Source organism: Mobula hypostoma, chromosome 17 (genome assembly GCF_963921235.1).
Source record: "Mobula hypostoma chromosome 17, sMobHyp1.1, whole genome shotgun sequence".
NCBI lineage: Eukaryota > Metazoa > Chordata > Chondrichthyes > Myliobatiformes > Myliobatidae > Mobula > Mobula hypostoma.
Genome location: NC_086113.1, coordinates 35,427,647 through 35,444,103, shown reverse-complemented (window position 1 = coordinate 35,444,103; position 16,457 = coordinate 35,427,647). Strand labels below are relative to the sequence as shown.

The 16,457-nt window shown below is 40.5% G+C and overlaps 1 protein-coding gene across 5 annotated transcripts in view; it reads left to right on the top strand.

The window, feature by feature from the left end:
• fhod3b (formin homology 2 domain containing 3b) overlaps positions 1-16,457 on the top strand; it is a 591,169-nt gene that overhangs the window by 527,750 nt on the left and 46,962 nt on the right. For all 5 annotated transcript variants that reach the window (XM_063069714.1, XM_063069715.1, XM_063069713.1 and 2 more), the window contains 3 exons: positions 4,247-4,429; positions 5,159-5,278; positions 15,932-16,093. In XM_063069714.1, the coding sequence (XP_062925784.1) occupies positions 4,247-4,429; positions 5,159-5,278; positions 15,932-16,093 (465 nt within the window). The remainder of the gene's footprint in view (positions 1-4,246; positions 4,430-5,158; positions 5,279-15,931; positions 16,094-16,457) is intronic.

Genomic DNA, 16,457 nt, shown 5'->3' with positions numbered 1-16,457 from the left:
GCAGACAGACCTCTACCTCACTGAGGCCAAACGGCAGCTCTCTGACACCTCCTTTTACTTAATCCCGGAACAGGACCCCACCAAAAAACATCAAACCATTGTCTCCCGCACAATCACCGCCCTTATCAACTCCGGATACCTTCCATCCTCAGCCGCTAAACTCATTATTCCCACACCCCGCTCGGTTTTACCTCCTCCCAAAGATACACAAGCCTGACTGTCCCGGTAGACCCATAGTTTCTGCCTGCTCCTGTCCAACCGAACTTGTATCTGCCTACCTGGACTCCATTTTGTCACCCATAGTTCAGTCCCTTCCCACCTACATCCGCGATACATCCCATGCCCTCCACCTCTTCAATAACTTCCAGTTCCCTGGTCCTAACTGCTTCATTTTTACTATGGATGTCCAATCCTTGTACACCTCCATTCCCCATCAAGAAGACCTCAAAGCCCTCCGCTACTTCCTGGATAATAGACCTCACCAGTTCCCCACCACCACTATCCTCCTCCGGTTGGCAGAACTGGTTCTCACACTTAATAACTTCTCTTTTGGCTCTTCCCACTTTCTTCAGACTACGGGTGTAGCTATGGGAACTTGCATGGGACCCAGCTACGCCTGCCTCTTCGTTGGTTATGTGGAACAGTCTGTGCTCCAAACCTATTCTGGTACTGCTCCCCAACTTTTCCTTCAATACATTGATGACTACATTGGTGCTGCTTCCTGCACCCATGCTGAGCTCGTCAATTTCATCGACTTTACTTCAAACTTCCACCCAGCCCTCAAATTCACTTGGTCTATCTCAGACACTTCTCTCCCCTTTCTCGATCTCTCGGTCTCCATCTCTGGAGACAGACTGTCCACTGACATCTTCTACAAGCCCACTGACTCATAACTACCTCAACTATACCTCTTCCCACCCTGCCTCATGCAAAAATGCAATTCCCTATTCCCAGTTCCTCCATCTCCGCCACATCTGCTCCCAGGATGAGGCTTTCCGTTCCAGGACATCTCAAATGTCCTCTTCCTTTAAGGATCGTGGTTTCCCTTCTACGGTGATCAATGACGCCCTCACCTGCATCTCCTCCATTTCCCGCACTTCGGCCCTCATCCTATCTTCCCGCCACCACAACAGGGACAGAGTTCCCCTTGTCCTTACCTACCACATCACCAGCCTCCGGATCCAGCACATTATCCTCCGCAACTTCCGCCACCTTCAACAGGACCCCACCACTAAGCACATCTTTCCCTCTCCACCGCTCTCCACTTTCCACAGGGATCGATCCCTCCGCGACTCACTTATCCGCACATCCATCCCCACGGATCTCCCACCCGGCACTTATCCCTGTAAGCGTAAGTGCTACACCTGTCCCTACACCTCCTGTCTTGCCACCATTCAGGGCCCCAAACAGTCCTTCCAGGTGAGGCAACACTTCACTTCTGAGTCTGTTGGGGTCATCTATTGCATCCGGTGCTCCCGGTGCGGCCTCCTCTACATCGGTGAAACCTGACGCAGATTGGGGGACCGCTTCATCGAGCACCTCCTCTCCGTCCGCCACAACAGACAGGATCTCCTGGTAGCTACCCACTTCAACTCTGCTTCCCATTCCCATTCAGATATGTCCATACATGGCCTCCTGTACTGCCATGATGAGGCTAAACTCAGGTTGGAGGAGCAACACCTCATATACCGTCTGGGTAGTCTCCAGCCCCTTGGTATGAACATAGAGTTCTCCAACTTCCGGTAATTCCCTCCCCCTCCCTCTCTCTATCCCTATTTTACATCACCTCCCTCATAGTTCCACCTCCTACTTTTTTCTCCTGCCAATCACCTCCCTGCTTCCCTTCCCCCACCCCTTTGTCTTAAAAATTACTGTTTTTTTCAACTACCAGCATTCTTCAAACCCTCCCCAAAGTTCTTCCTTCAGTCCTGACGAAGGGTTTCAGCCCGAAACGTCGACTAATCTTTTCAACTGATGCTGACTGACCTGCTGAGTTCCTCCAATGCATTGTGAGTGTTCCAACCACTAAACATACCTTCTTTCACTCTCCTCCCCCTTCCCCCCCCCACATGCCCCCACTTTCCTCAGGAATCTCTCCCTCCACGATTCTTCTCTTGACTATTTGTCCCTGTTCGTACACCTCCTCGCTCACTTTCATTCAAAGCCCCAAACAGTCCTTCCAGGTGAGGCAACACTTCACCTGCAAACCTGCTAGGGTTGTCTGTGTGTGGTGCTCCCAATGCAGCCTTCTCTACATTGGTGAGGCCCATCATAAATTGGGGGACGGTGTTGTCGAGCACCTCCGCACTATCTGCACAAGCTGGGCTTCCTGGTGGCCAAACACTTTAATTCCGATTCACAATCCAACATGTTGCTCCACCGCTTCCTCTTGTGCCAAGATGAGGCCACCCTCAGGGTTGAGGAGCAACACCTTTATATTCCATCTGCATAGCCTCCAAACTGATGGCATGAATATAGCTATTTTGATTAATAAATTCCATCCCTTCCCATTCTGACCTTTTACCTCTTCTCACCTGTCTATTACTTCCCCTGGGAAATCACCTCCTTCCCTTTTCCTTTGGTCCACTCTTCTCTCCTATCAGATTCCTTCCTCTCCAGCCCTTGACCTTTCCCACCCACCCGGCTTCACCTATCACCTACCAGCAAGCCTCCTTCCCCTCTCCCCACCTTTTTATTCTGGCCTCTTCCCCTTTTCTTTCTCAGTCCCGAAGAAGGGTATCACCCTGAAACATCAACTATCTGTTCATTTCTATAGATGCTACCTGATCTGCTGAGTTCCTCCAGCTTTACGTGTGTATGTTGCTTTGGACTTCCAGCATCTGCAAACTTTCTCATGTTTACAAATAATTTTTTAGTCCTTAAGATGCTATTTGCTGTTGTTAGTTTAGTCTTTTATTCTGCATTCAACAGCCTTGAAAGGTGGACATCACATATAAATTGTTGCATAAATTCACTCCCTCTTCCCACCCACTCTCTGCTCAAACCTTGCAAGGATAGGAAAACAAGTGCACTAAAAACAATGCTCCCAATTTTTATGGACTTTACTCCTCAGTGATACTCATACACAAAACTTCTATTTAACTTTCACAACTTCTGGATGCTTCAAAGCACTTTACAATTGAAGTCATGGCCTTACGTTGGAAATGCAGCTTGTAAGACCTTTTCATGTTGTAGCTTATAAGAGCTTTTTATTTTGATCAATAGGCACTAGGAATCTGCTACCTCTCCAAAGAAAAGATACTATGGAATTATTTCCTCAAGATTGAAGATGACTTTCTTTTCATGAGGCCCTTGTAGACATGTAGACTCTGCCACAGATGGGGGAGGAGGTGTTTGACATTGTCGATGGGTTGCTTAGAAGATGGTGTGGGTCTTCCAATGTTTACACTAGACTTCTGTGTATGCTGAAGTTATCAGTGCTGTTTCCCATTGCTCCTTGGGATTGTTTATATGCATTTAAGTGGCAGTTTCAACATTTCAAGTAACTAATGGCACCTCTCTTAGTACTGAAAAAGAGAGTCACTTTGAATTTGGATTCAATAGTCAGATCTGGACCCACAACCTTCTTTCAGACTGGGGGAAAAATTCTATCACTGGATCATAACTGACAAAGGAAGTGTCAAAGGGCTGAGAGAAGGCTGCTGGTATATTTTTCTTTGGTCCCCTTGAAACCTTCCTCTGATTGTAACACAGGTTAAATTTTGGATGCTCTTTAGTTTTGTCTCTGATAACCTGTCAAGCTGTTATTTTTCCAAAAATTGTATCTACAGTGGGAAGAGTATTCATTGTGGTTTACAATATGAGCTATTCAGATGTAAAGATTCTGACACCATTTTTTCTGTTTTTAAGAACAATCTTAAAGGTTCAAAAAAGGGCAAAGTTTAGATATTTAAAGCATTTGTTACCAAGTAGTCTTGTTATGAAGCTTTCCTTATGAAATCTCAGATATGGCATGTTCAGTGGAAAAAAGTAGTAATCATTAGTTATCAAAACATTGGCATATCTTAATATTGTTACACTCAACAGCACAGAAAAACAGTGATCAACCCTACATGAGGAGGCTTGAGAGACTAAATATTTAATTGCTCAAAACCTGTATTGTTAGTGAAGTACATCGGACAGGAAATTCACTTTGAAATGATAACACATAATGATCCTGAAGAAAATACTCCTTTTTGCAAATTTTGCCAGCTAAAGGACTACCTTAAATCTGATTTTATTTCAGAAAATCTTGACCATGATTCCCACTGAAGAGGAAAAGCAGAAGATCCAAGAAGCCCAATTGTTGAATCCTGACATTCCTTTAGGTTCTGCAGAGCAGTTTCTTCTAACCTTGTCTTCCATTAGTGAATTGTCAGCTAGACTCCAGCTCTGGGCCTTCAAACTGGACCATGAAACAGTGGAGAAGGTAACTGACAGAAATAAATTGATGTGTGTGGTGTATCTGTTAACAGTGTGCAAAACAAGAGTCCAGTGGGCTTTTTTCTGCTCATGAGGAATAATGATATATTGCTATCAGTAACAAATATTTATGAAAATGATGTTGGGATAAAAATACCAGGGATGATTAGGATTTTAATTTGCATGCTGTATTCGTTTATATGCTTACTAATGGTGAAAGAAACATTTATTTTGAAGGCGCTGTTCCTTTACTAGTTTATATTTAATCAGAGCAGACTTGATGGACAGAATGGCATAATTCAGGTCCTGTGTCTTATGGTCTTAATATTGCAACTCAATAATTTGAAAATTGATGTATATGGGGATACAAATGTAATTTGCAGAAAGTTGTACAGTGAATGTTCAGATATGAATCATGAGGGTCACAATGTGAAGTTACTAATTTGCATGGGTAAAGCTGTCTGTCTTGCAAATGGGTCATCAATCCAGCTGCTTTATCTTGGATGTGCAGCAAATCTGCACAGGAAAATTTATGGAATCCAAGGCAAAGGATTTCCATATCAAATTTCATTTCCCATGCCATCTTTTTCAATAAGTACATTTTAAAAAAGTCTTGGTGTAATATATACACAGCTCCACTGACTTCAGGTTGTACAGTAAATGTTACATTGCTATTGTGCAATGCATATCCTATTTATAACCTTGAAGATATAACATGTTCTTGTTCTGGATACAGGAAGTTGCAGAGCCTCTACAGGATTTGAAAGAAGGAATGGACCAGTTAGAGAATAACAAAACTTTAAGATATATCCTGGCTACGTTACTGGCAATAGGGAACTTCTTAAATTCATCAAGTGTGAGTTGAAGTGTCTACTTTATTTCTCACTGTTTATGTGAAGTACACCCGCTTTGGGCAATCTACAAGTACTCTTTTCAGATATGTCTTAAATTGATGCAAGATAATTGAGTCACATGGCACAAGAAGGGCATATTCCTTACTTAGCTACAACACTGCATTCTCTCTCTTTAAACCTGACTCTTCTGATTTAAAAATACTAGGCTGGACTTTACTATGAGTGACAAACTTTCAGCATTGCATTGAACCTGCACTTTCCCATAGACTTTCCACAGAGTTTCCAATGTGAGTTGTTATCAAACAATGCATACCCCTGAAAGAGATCTGTGATCTGGGACATTTGCAAACATGGAAAGGATATTTATATTGTTGTATATATGAGTAAAAATGAACCTTTAATACTGGTTGTATCATAAGGTATGATCTTTGATACATTATTGTAGCAGCCACTGTGTTAATTACAAGCTGATTGCTTTCTGTAAAGAATGTTCTTTTGGTTACTCCACTTCTGTTATTAACCTCAGTCAATGGAACATCAAAAAGCCCACAAATATTCTATGTGTCTAGTCAGACTGAAAAAAAGGATGTTGATAGGCAGTGGATGTTTTCACTGAGAAGTGTCAGTTGGACTAGTGAAGTTGATGTCAAATCAGATATAACAGGTGCAATAAAAAAACAAAGATGGATTAGAAACATAGAAAAACATAGAAAACCTACACACACCATACAGGCCCTTCAGCCCACAATACTGTACTGAACATGTACTTGCTTCAGAAATTACCTAGGGTTATCCTTAGCCCTCTATTTTTCTAAGCTCCATGTACCTGTTCTGGAGTCTCTTAAAAGACTCTATCGTATCTGTCTTCACCACCGTCGCCGGCAGCCCATTCCATGCACTCACCACTCTCTGCATAAAAAAAGACTTATCCCGGACATCTCCTCTGTACCTACATCCAAGCACCTTAAAACTGTGCCCTCCCAGGATTGGATTATGAAAAAGAAAAAAAATAGATGAGGTTTTGTAAAACCTTTTATGTGCTCCGTGATGATTAAGATCTGAAAGATTTCAACACTTATCATATCTTTATTTGTGGAAAGGTTACTTGGTAATTTTTAAAACATCATAAAGAGAGACAATTTTCTCTGCATGCTGTATCTCTAAATAAAAATAGAATGTCTAGTATAGATTTATCAAAATAGCCAGTGAAATAAAGTCACAATATTTAAGCAAAAGTAAGATATTGGACCTATTTTCTCTGCGCTGCAAAATACATTTTTTCAAAGATTTTTCAAAAAATATCCATCATTTTGAATGCATGCACTATTTCCTGAAGCCAGTGATATATGGTAACATTATTTTTTCTCTATAAATGAGAATTTATAGCAGATTAAAGTTAATACTATATTATTGCCAAAAAAAAACAATATATCTGCTAAAGCCTTAAGGAGAAGCTGACTTTTATCCTTTCCTGGTCTGACCTGTACAGAATAACACACTTGTATATGGAGGCTGAGGGGAGATCTGATAGAGGTTTACAAGATTATAAGACGCATATGTAGAGTGGACAGAGAGTATCTGTGTCCCAGGGTTAGAATGTCTAATACCAGGGGCAGGCATTGAAGATGAGAGGGATTCAGCTTAAGGAGAAGGTGAGGGCTAAGTTTCTTTATAGTCAGAGAGTCTTTGAAGCCTGGAATGGGCTGCCTGGTATGGTGGAGGAGGCAAATAAATTACAGGTTTTTAAGAGACATTTGGACAGGCGACTGGATGTAAAGAAGATGGACATGGTGTAGGTAGGAAGGATTAGTATTTGGATGTTTTTAATTTGCATTTTAGCTCAGCGGTCCCCAACCACTGGGCCATGGACCAGTACCGGGCTGCAAAGCATGTGCTACCGTGCCACAAGGAAACGATATGAGTCAGCTGCACCTTTCCTCATTCCCTGTCACGCACTGTTGAACTTGAACATAGGGCTGCCAACTGTCCTGTGTTTGCCAGGACATCCCGTATATTGGGCTAAATTGGTTTGTCCCATACGGGACCGCTCTTGTCCTGTATTTCCCCCGCTAAGGTAGAGCGTTCCTACGAAACCTTTCATGCCAAGATGGCATAAAGCAAAGAAGCAATTATCATTAATTTATATGGGAAAAATTTTTGAGCGTTCCCAGACCCAAAAAATAACGTACCAAATCATAACCAAATAACACATAAAACCTAAAATAACTCTAACATATAGTAAAAGCATTAATGATATGATAAATACACAGCCTATATAAAGTAGAAATAATGTATGTACAGTGTAGTTGGGAAGATTAAGCCAAAACCGATTTGTGGAAGAAAAATAGGCACGTATGGGCATGCACACGTCACATATGCGCATGTCACGCATGCGCACACAGGTGCCCGCACAAGGCTTCATGGTCATGGTAGTCTTTCTTGGGGTAAACATATGTGTCCTGTCAACATACACAAAAAATGCTGGTGAATGCAGCAGGCCAGACAGCATCTATAGGAAGAGGTACAGTCGACGTTTCAGGCTGGGACCCTTCATCAGGATTTGACTGCTACTTTTGTCCCTTATTTGGGAGTGAGAAAATTGGCAACCCTAACTGTAAAAGACATGTTGAGGTGAGTTTAACCCTACTTGAACACTGCCCCCCCCCCCAACCCGGTCGGCAAGAATATTGTCAATATTAAACCGGTCTGCGGTGCAAAAAAGGTTGGGGACCCCATTTTAGCTGATTCGGCAGGACATTGTGGGCTGAATGGGCAGTCCCTGCACTGCACTGTCTTACAGTTGACTCTTCATTGCCTTCCTGAAAGACTCAACAGGCAAATCAGCCTCGCAGCAATTAAGGAAAAGCAAAATGTAACTGGCCAAGTAGGTAATGCCCACATCCGACCAGAAAATCTTAACATTTTAAATATTCTAATAATAAACAAATCCCAGAATAAAGAACTTTATAGCAACTCTTCATAAAGTTCTCTCCAATTAGACACACTCTGCGGTTCATTGCTTATAGCCTTGTAAATTTTGCCTTTTTAAGTATATATTCAGTGTTCTCTTAAAAGTTACAGTTATATCTGTTCCACTAATAGGAAGCACAATCTAGATTATAAATCACTCAATGTAAAAGAAAGTCTCATCTTGTGTCAATTATTCTACATCTGTTTCCTAGTTACCAACTTTCCTGCTAATGGAAACAGTTTCTCCTTTCTTACTCTGTCAAAGCAGACCATAATCTTGGTTACGTCTACCAACTCTCTTTGTTAACCTTCTTATACCAAAGGAGTGTAATCCCAGTATCTTTTATTGCCACCAAACCAAACTCCCACATTCCTGCATCAGTCTCATAAATCTCCTTTGTAACCTTTTCAAAGGATTAAATTTGGTGCATAACCGTTTGGTAAGAAGGGCCAAATTGACCGTTCCTGAGGACCCCTATCATGAGCAGAGAAGTTTGAAACATCCTAAAAGATTTTGTCACTCTGGCTGCACTGAGAAGAATAATAGCAGAGTATCAAGAACTTTGAGAAATCTACATACCAAATGTGTGCAGTGGTGTTCAACGTTCAGTAACAACTCAGAGACCGAGAGAGGGAATCGGATTTTAGAATATTTCATTTTGAATTAATTGACTAGTGTTGTGTAGGAACATTTTAGTTCCGTGTTTCTAGAGCTTTAATTATTTACAATTTAATATTTACATTTTAAAAAATTTAAAAAAAAGACCAATTAAATTATTTATTTTTTATTAGTTTTTGATCAATTTTGAATGTTTGCATATTTTAGTAATATTCACAAATGTTTAAATAGTTCCTGACCTAACTGAATATCAAGACTTGGCAGGGTCTTGCTGTTTAGGATCCAGCTTCAGACTGGCTGGTGTGTTGAAATTAATCTGTTCTGAAGGTCACTGTCAACCATTGTGGGACATTACCCATTCAGAAAGTGATGTGCATACAAGTGACAAGGTCCTTTGTGGGAGGCTCATCCAGAAGATTAAAATACCTGGGATCCATAGTAAAGTAACAGATGCTGCTTGTTGAAGGGACTTGTTATAGCTGGAGGTCTGTGATTATTGGTCTTCTGCAGGGATCTGTACAGGGATTTCTGCTGTTTGTAATGTTTATAAAAACCTGGATGAAAATATAGATGTGTGTGTCAGTAAGTCTGCAGATGGTAGAAAGATTGGTAGTGTTGTCGAGAGCATAGTCGACAGGCAAAGAATACAAAGGGATATAGATCAGTTGCAGATGTGGGTGGAGAAATTGCAGATAGTGTTTAACCCAGTCAAATGTGAAATGTTGCATCTTGTAGGTCAAATGTAAAGAGGCAGTACACTGTCAAGTGCAAGACCCTTAACAATGTTGATGAGTAGAGGGATCTTCGGGTCCAAGTTCATAATTCACTGAAAGTGGCTACACAGATAGATAGGGTGGTTAAGAAGGCTTATGGCATGCTTGTCTTTATTAGTCAAGGCATTGAGTTCAAAAGTCAGAAAATTATGTAGCTTTATAAAACTAAAGTTAGGCAGCATTTGCAGTGTTGCAGACGGTTCTGGTCACCCCATTATAGGAAGGATACCAAGACTTTGGAGAGAGCGCAGAAGAGGTTTTCAAGGCTGCTGCCTGGATTAGATGGACGTGTGCTATCATGAGAGGACGGACAAACCTGGGTTGTTTTCCCTGGAACGGCAGAAGCTGAAGGGAGATCTGAAAGAGGTTTTTAAGATTATGAGACGCATAGGGTTGAAATATCTAATACCAGAGGGTATGCATTTAAAGGAAGAGTGTGTGATTTCAAAGGAGATATGAGGTGCAAGTTTTACACACAGCAGGGTGAGTGCCTAGAATGCGCTGTCTGAGGTGGTGGTAGAAGCAAATACATTAGGGACTCTTAAGAGATGTTAACATAGGCACATGAATGTGAGGAAAATGAACGGAGATAGACGCTAGGAAAAACAGAAGAGATTAGCTTCGTTTGCAGATTTAATTGGCTCAGCACAACATTGTGGGCCAAAGGGCCTTTTCCTGTTCAGTGTTTTATGTTCTAGGTAAATGCTTAAATGAGAGGAATGGGTGTGGGTATTGCCAGCCAAAGTGTATCTGGATCATATGTTATTTATTAGGACTTTAAACTTTGGCAGAGATACAATGATAAAAATTGAAACAAGTATACTAACTGCAGCATGGTCTGTCACTTATAGTGGAGTAACATCAGTTATTTTGTATTCTGGGCTACTGTTTGTGAAGTTAAGGATACCTTAACAGCTTGTCTTGACAGTAATCCAGGAAATCAAGATTTTAAATAGCTACTTAAATTTTTACAGAATGCAATATAATAACTTGAATACATCAAAAAAACTAAAATACATCTTTATGGAAGAATAAAGGAAGAAACAAATTATATTTTAAAATAAATTGTTTTTATAAACAAAAACTCTGTTCCTCCTCATCCAACAAAGTTCCCAGGTATTGAGCTGTTTTTCGCAGTGAGGAAATTAAGCATTTGGCCTAGTTTGTAACTTCTGTAGGTCACTGGTTGCTGATGATTTTGCTGGAGAAGTTTGAAAAACAGAATTCCCTGTGGAGGAGGAGGGAATTGATGTCGGCAGCTTCTGGATTTTTCTATTTAACTCCAAGTATGTATGCGAGAATCTTCTGTTGACTTTGCATTGTTCTGGTAGTAAATGCTTCAAAACCATCAGCACTAAGCCTATAGAAAAAATATATATTTTAAAACTTCCAGGGCAAACACATCTTTTCAGGGAATCTAAAAAACAACAGAAAATGCGTTAAACACTCAGCAAGTCAAGCAGCCTCTGTGAAAAGAGACACAGAGTTAACATTTCAGCCCCAAATCAGCACCCAAATCTTTGCCTATAATGATTGAAGCCTGCAACAGCAAAACTTCTCTTAAAAAAAAATCGATAAATAGAGTTGGACTAACAACCAGAGGAACATTTCGCAGCATTTATTAGAGATTATTTACTTAGCATGGAGATTTGAAGTAATCGGTTTCTAAAAGAGCAATTACAAGTACCTTGTTAAGCTAAAAATGTAAAAGAACGAAACAGCGATGCTACATAGACAACAAAAAGTTCTAGAAAATCATAAACCTCTAAATATGATGTCATTTAAAAGCAGTGTTCAAAGCAGTCAACATCTATGGAGGAAGAAATAGTTAACTTTTCAGATCTGTTTAAGATTCAACTATTTCTAACTAGTTATGGAGCCAAAGAAATGGACAGACAAGGAAAGATTTAAAATAGCTATGAATAAGAATAATAGAGGGCCATGCTGGAAAGTATTAAACTTGGGGGGGGGGGTGAGGACAAATTAGGAAAGCATCAGGCAGGAGCTGGGGTAAGTTAATTGGGAAGAGTTGTTTCCAAACAAATCCACACCTGATATACAGAAGTTATTTAAAGACCCACTGCACAGAGTTAAGGACAGTAAAAGGGAAGGACAAAGATGGAAAGGCATGGGAGCCTTAGCTGATGAAAGGGGGTTCATTTAGTCAAGAGGAAGAAGGAAGTGTATTTATGGCTAAGGAAGCTGGAATCTAATAGTGTGTTTGAAGACTATATAGGAACCAGAAAGAGACTCAAGAAGAGATGTAGGAGAGTTAGAAGGAGTCATGAAAAGTCCTTGGTGAGTAGGGTTAAAGAAAATCCCAAGACAACCTATGCATATATCAGAAACAAAAGGACAACTAGGAAGACAATAGAGCCACTCAAGGATAAAGGGAGGAAATTGTTCTTAGAGGCAGAGCATGTGGGGAAGATCCTAACTGAGTATTTAGTACTGGTATTTACCAGGGAGAATGATGCAAAGAAGTTTGAGATCAAAGGGGAGCAGGGTAAGATGCTGGAACGTCTAGAGATTAGGAAAGAGGTAGCGAGAGGTCTCTTGAAAAACATTAAGGTAACCTGCCTCCATGCCAGTCGCCCAGAGGCACTTACCATACATCCACACTGATGAAGTGTTTTGAGAGGCTGGTGTTGAAGCATATCAGCTCCTGTCTGAGTGGTGACTTGGATCCATTACAATTGCTTACCGCAGCAGAAGCCATCTCATTGGCTCTTCACACAACCCTGGAACAGCTGGACAGCAAAGATGCATACATCAGGGTGCTCTTTATGAACTGCAGCTCAGCATTTAATACCATCATCCCTTGAAACTAATCAGTAAACTCCAAGACCTGGGCCTCAATACCCCCTTGTGCAATTGGATCCTGGACTTCCTCACTTGTGGGCCTCAGTCAGTTTGGATTAGCAAAAATATCTTCTTAGCAGTCTCCATCAGTACTGGTGCACCACAGGGATGTGCGCTTGGCCTCTTGCTCGATTCGCTTTACACCTATGGCTGTGCAGCTAAGTACAGCTGCAACACCATAAACAAGTTCGCGGATCACACCACTATTGTGAGCCGTATCAAAGGTGGTAATGAATCAGCATACAGGAGAGAGATCGAAAATTTGGCTGAGTGGTGTTATAATAACAATCTCTCACTTAATGTCAGCAAGACCGAGGAACGGATTATAGATTTCAGGAGAGGGAAATCAGAGGTCCAAGAGCCAGTCCTCTTCGGAGGGTCAGAGGTAGAGAGGGTCAGTAGCTTTAAATTCCTGGGTGTCAGTATTTCAGAAGACCTTCTTGGATACATCATATAAATGTAATTGCAAAGAAAGCACAACAACGCCTCTACTTCCTTAGGAGTCTTCAGTGAGTCGGCATGGCATCTAAAACCTTGACAAACTTCTGGAGATGTGTAGTGGAAAGTGTATTGACTGGCTGCATTACGGCTTGGTCTGGGAACACCAATGGCTTTTAATGGAAAATCCTGTAAAAGGTAGTGGATTTGGCCTAGTACATCACGAGTAAAGCCCTCCCAACCGTTGAGCACATCTACATGAAACACTCCCATAGAGAAGCAGCATCCATCATCAGAGAACCTCACCACCCAGGCCATGTTCTTTTTTCAATGCTGCCATCAGGTAGAAGGTGCAAGTGCCTCAGGACTTGCATCACCATATATACAGAGAGGACAAGATAGAAATCAGTTACAGATGTGGGTGAGGAAGTGGCAAGTGGAGTTTAATCCACACAAATGTGAGGTATTGTACTTTGGAAGATCCGACAAAAAGATAGAGTACACAGTTAATGGCAGACTCCTTAAAATTATTGATGAATAGAGGGATGTTGGGATCCAGATACATATAATATATGGCTTCCTAAAAGTGACTGCACAGCTCAGGTTGATAGGGTTTAAAATGGTATAGGGCATACTTAATTCCAATTGTTGAGGCATTGAGTTGTATCACAGATTCATAAAATTCTGGTTACGCCACATTTAGAGCATTGCGTTCAATTCTAGTTTCCTCACCGTAGAAATGATGTTGAGGCTTTGGAGAAGGTACAGAGGAGGTTTACAAGGATACTACCTGATTTGGAAGGGAGTTTGGAAAAACTCTTCTTATTAGAGCAGTGGAGGCTAAGGGGAGATTTGACTGAAAAAAATTATAAAATGATGGAATGCAGAGATAGAATGGACGGCCAGTACCTTTCACCCCACGATGTACTAGAGAGTATGTACAGTATTTAAAGTGATAAACTGCAAAGGATGTGTTGAGGCAAGTTATTTTTACACAAAGCGTAGTGGGTAGTGGAATGCACTAGTAGGGATGGTGGTAGGGCATGTGCCTCTCAGATATATGAATTTGCAGAGAATATATTTTGGGTGTGGGAAAGAGGAATTAGATTAATTGGCAGTCATAAATTTAATTAATTTGGCACAACATTATGGGCTGAAGCCATTTTCTGTGCTGTACTGTTCTACGAAAGAGTTCAGGAAGGATTAAATGAGATGAAGTGTGATGCAAGTGATACAGAGTGCTAATGGTGCCATGTAAAACAAAAGAGGAGATGCATATGATTATAGGTGAATAAGTGAACTGGAGAAAATCATGGGAAATTGAGTAAAACAAAGGACTTTATTAGCCCAGGGCAGTGTCACAGAAAGGTAGTGGACCCTATGGGTGCAAGCATCCTAATCAGCTGTCCCAACACACGCTTCAGTGAATACCTTAATGGAAAAAATGGATAAGGACAAGGAAACACAAGAGTGGAATGCTGAATTAAGGGTGTTAAAGGAGAAGTATTACATTCCTTGAGAAAATAAACTGCAAGTGAGACAAATGCATGCTAAAAAAGGCTTCTCATGCAAAGCTAATGTAAGTTAGAAAGAGTGACAGACCTATAAAGACAATAAAGTAATGTGTAAAGAGTATTACTGTATAAAAAAACAGTTAAAGTTAAGTTACTTTCCATTTTCTTCACCAACCTCTTGAAAGAACGAAGTAAACAGGAATCTGGGATATGTGGTGGTAGTGTTAATGTCCTTTATATCCATTTTCACGATAGTGGAAAGTAAACCACCACTAATTGAATTCAAGTCAAGCCGAAGTTTATGAAGTTTAAGTTATTATTTTCTCCATTTTGATGGTCTTAATGTTACCAATAACCAAAGGCCAAAAGCATGATTGTCGACAAATTATAAAAAAAGCAAAAAAAAATTGTGATCAAGTTAAATACTGATTGAGTTATTATCAACACTGTGGGGTTAATTTCTGAGTGGCTGAGCAGCTTAATAATGTAAAACTGCAGGTCAGAAAGCTGGCAAAATATCAGCTTGTCTGCCAATTCTACTTAAAAATCAGCTGTATCGAGACTTACAAAACAAAATGTGGGTCTGTCTGAAAGTCATGATTATAGATCTTACACGATGCAGAAGGCAGCAAGTGGAACTGACTTCAATTTTGTAGTTTTATTATTTTGAATGTAACTAACCCAATAGGCAGGAAGTATAACTTAATGCAACAGCAGCTAGTAATTACTCCTTTCTTATTTTATGATGGTTTAACATTGGCTCAGGATCTAACAGGAGATCATGTGGAGATATTAGGAACTTGTTGTTCAGACTTGGCTTCCTCAATTGCAAATATTTTGCTGAGATATCAACATTGCTTAAATGAGAGATTTTCCACAGAAATGAACATTTATTTGCCCAATCTTTATTTCACAAACCGCAATCCCTTGTAACCCTCCCTCACCCACTTCATTTTCTTTGCCTTCTCTGAAAGCATGTTAATGGATACAGATTTATAGTTGTTGAAAGAACACTACCTAAATATAGTAAGAGTTGACCGATTGTTCAAGTTAAGGATCATTGCAGCCTGAATGTAATTCTATGGTTACCTCAACCTCCGCCAACTTTACTTCTATTTGAAATCTCTTGATGGTGAGCTGGAACAGGAAACAATGAGGATATATTGTCTCTGCTTCATGATTCAGAGGATAGTGTTATGTGGCAAAACACCCGTATCATTGTACATATATCTATTTTGCATGAGTTTTATTTTACGACATTTGACTGGAATGTGATGAGTAAGATTAATGTTGATTCCAAATCAAGTCTTCATCTGCTTGAATAGGACTAGACTCTCTCTCCACTTAGAACAGTGCTTTTTGAATGTTCAAGTGTTCTCAGCCACAGTTATCAGCTGGTTTTGGAAGGAAAAGAAAGCTTGCTTAAACCTCTGAATGTATTTTTCCAGATTAAACATTTTTTCTCCTTTTTTTTTGTAGGCCAAAGGCTTTGAGCTGGGGTACTTGGAGAAGGTTCCGGAGGTGAAAGACACGGTGCATAAGCAGTCTCTTCTGCATCACATTGCAACCATTGTGGTGGAAAAATTTCCAGAGAGTTCAGACCTGTACTCTGAGATTGGGGCCATCACAAGGTCAGCCAAGGTATGTCAGCGAAAAAAAATTCTCTCTGTCTATTATCCAGATGGTGCAGCTGTATTTTCCAGCCAGAGTAGAAGGTAACAAAATATTGTTCAGCTGTTTACTCAAGAACTTTTCGAATTAAGGAGTTTGGGATATTTTGGAATCCTTCACATACTAGTACATTATAGCAGTGTCTCAGGAATCAGCCAGCTTTGCGCAGTTTTTCACTTTGTAATCTTGCTGGAAAGTTCAGATGTAATTTATTTTAGATGGGGGGAAATATGAAGACATTATGCATCAATCATAAATGGAGAAGGCTATAAAATAGTTAGTGGAATCCAGGCTGGAGATCTTGAGGTTGTGAATTGTTATCATAAACACTCTC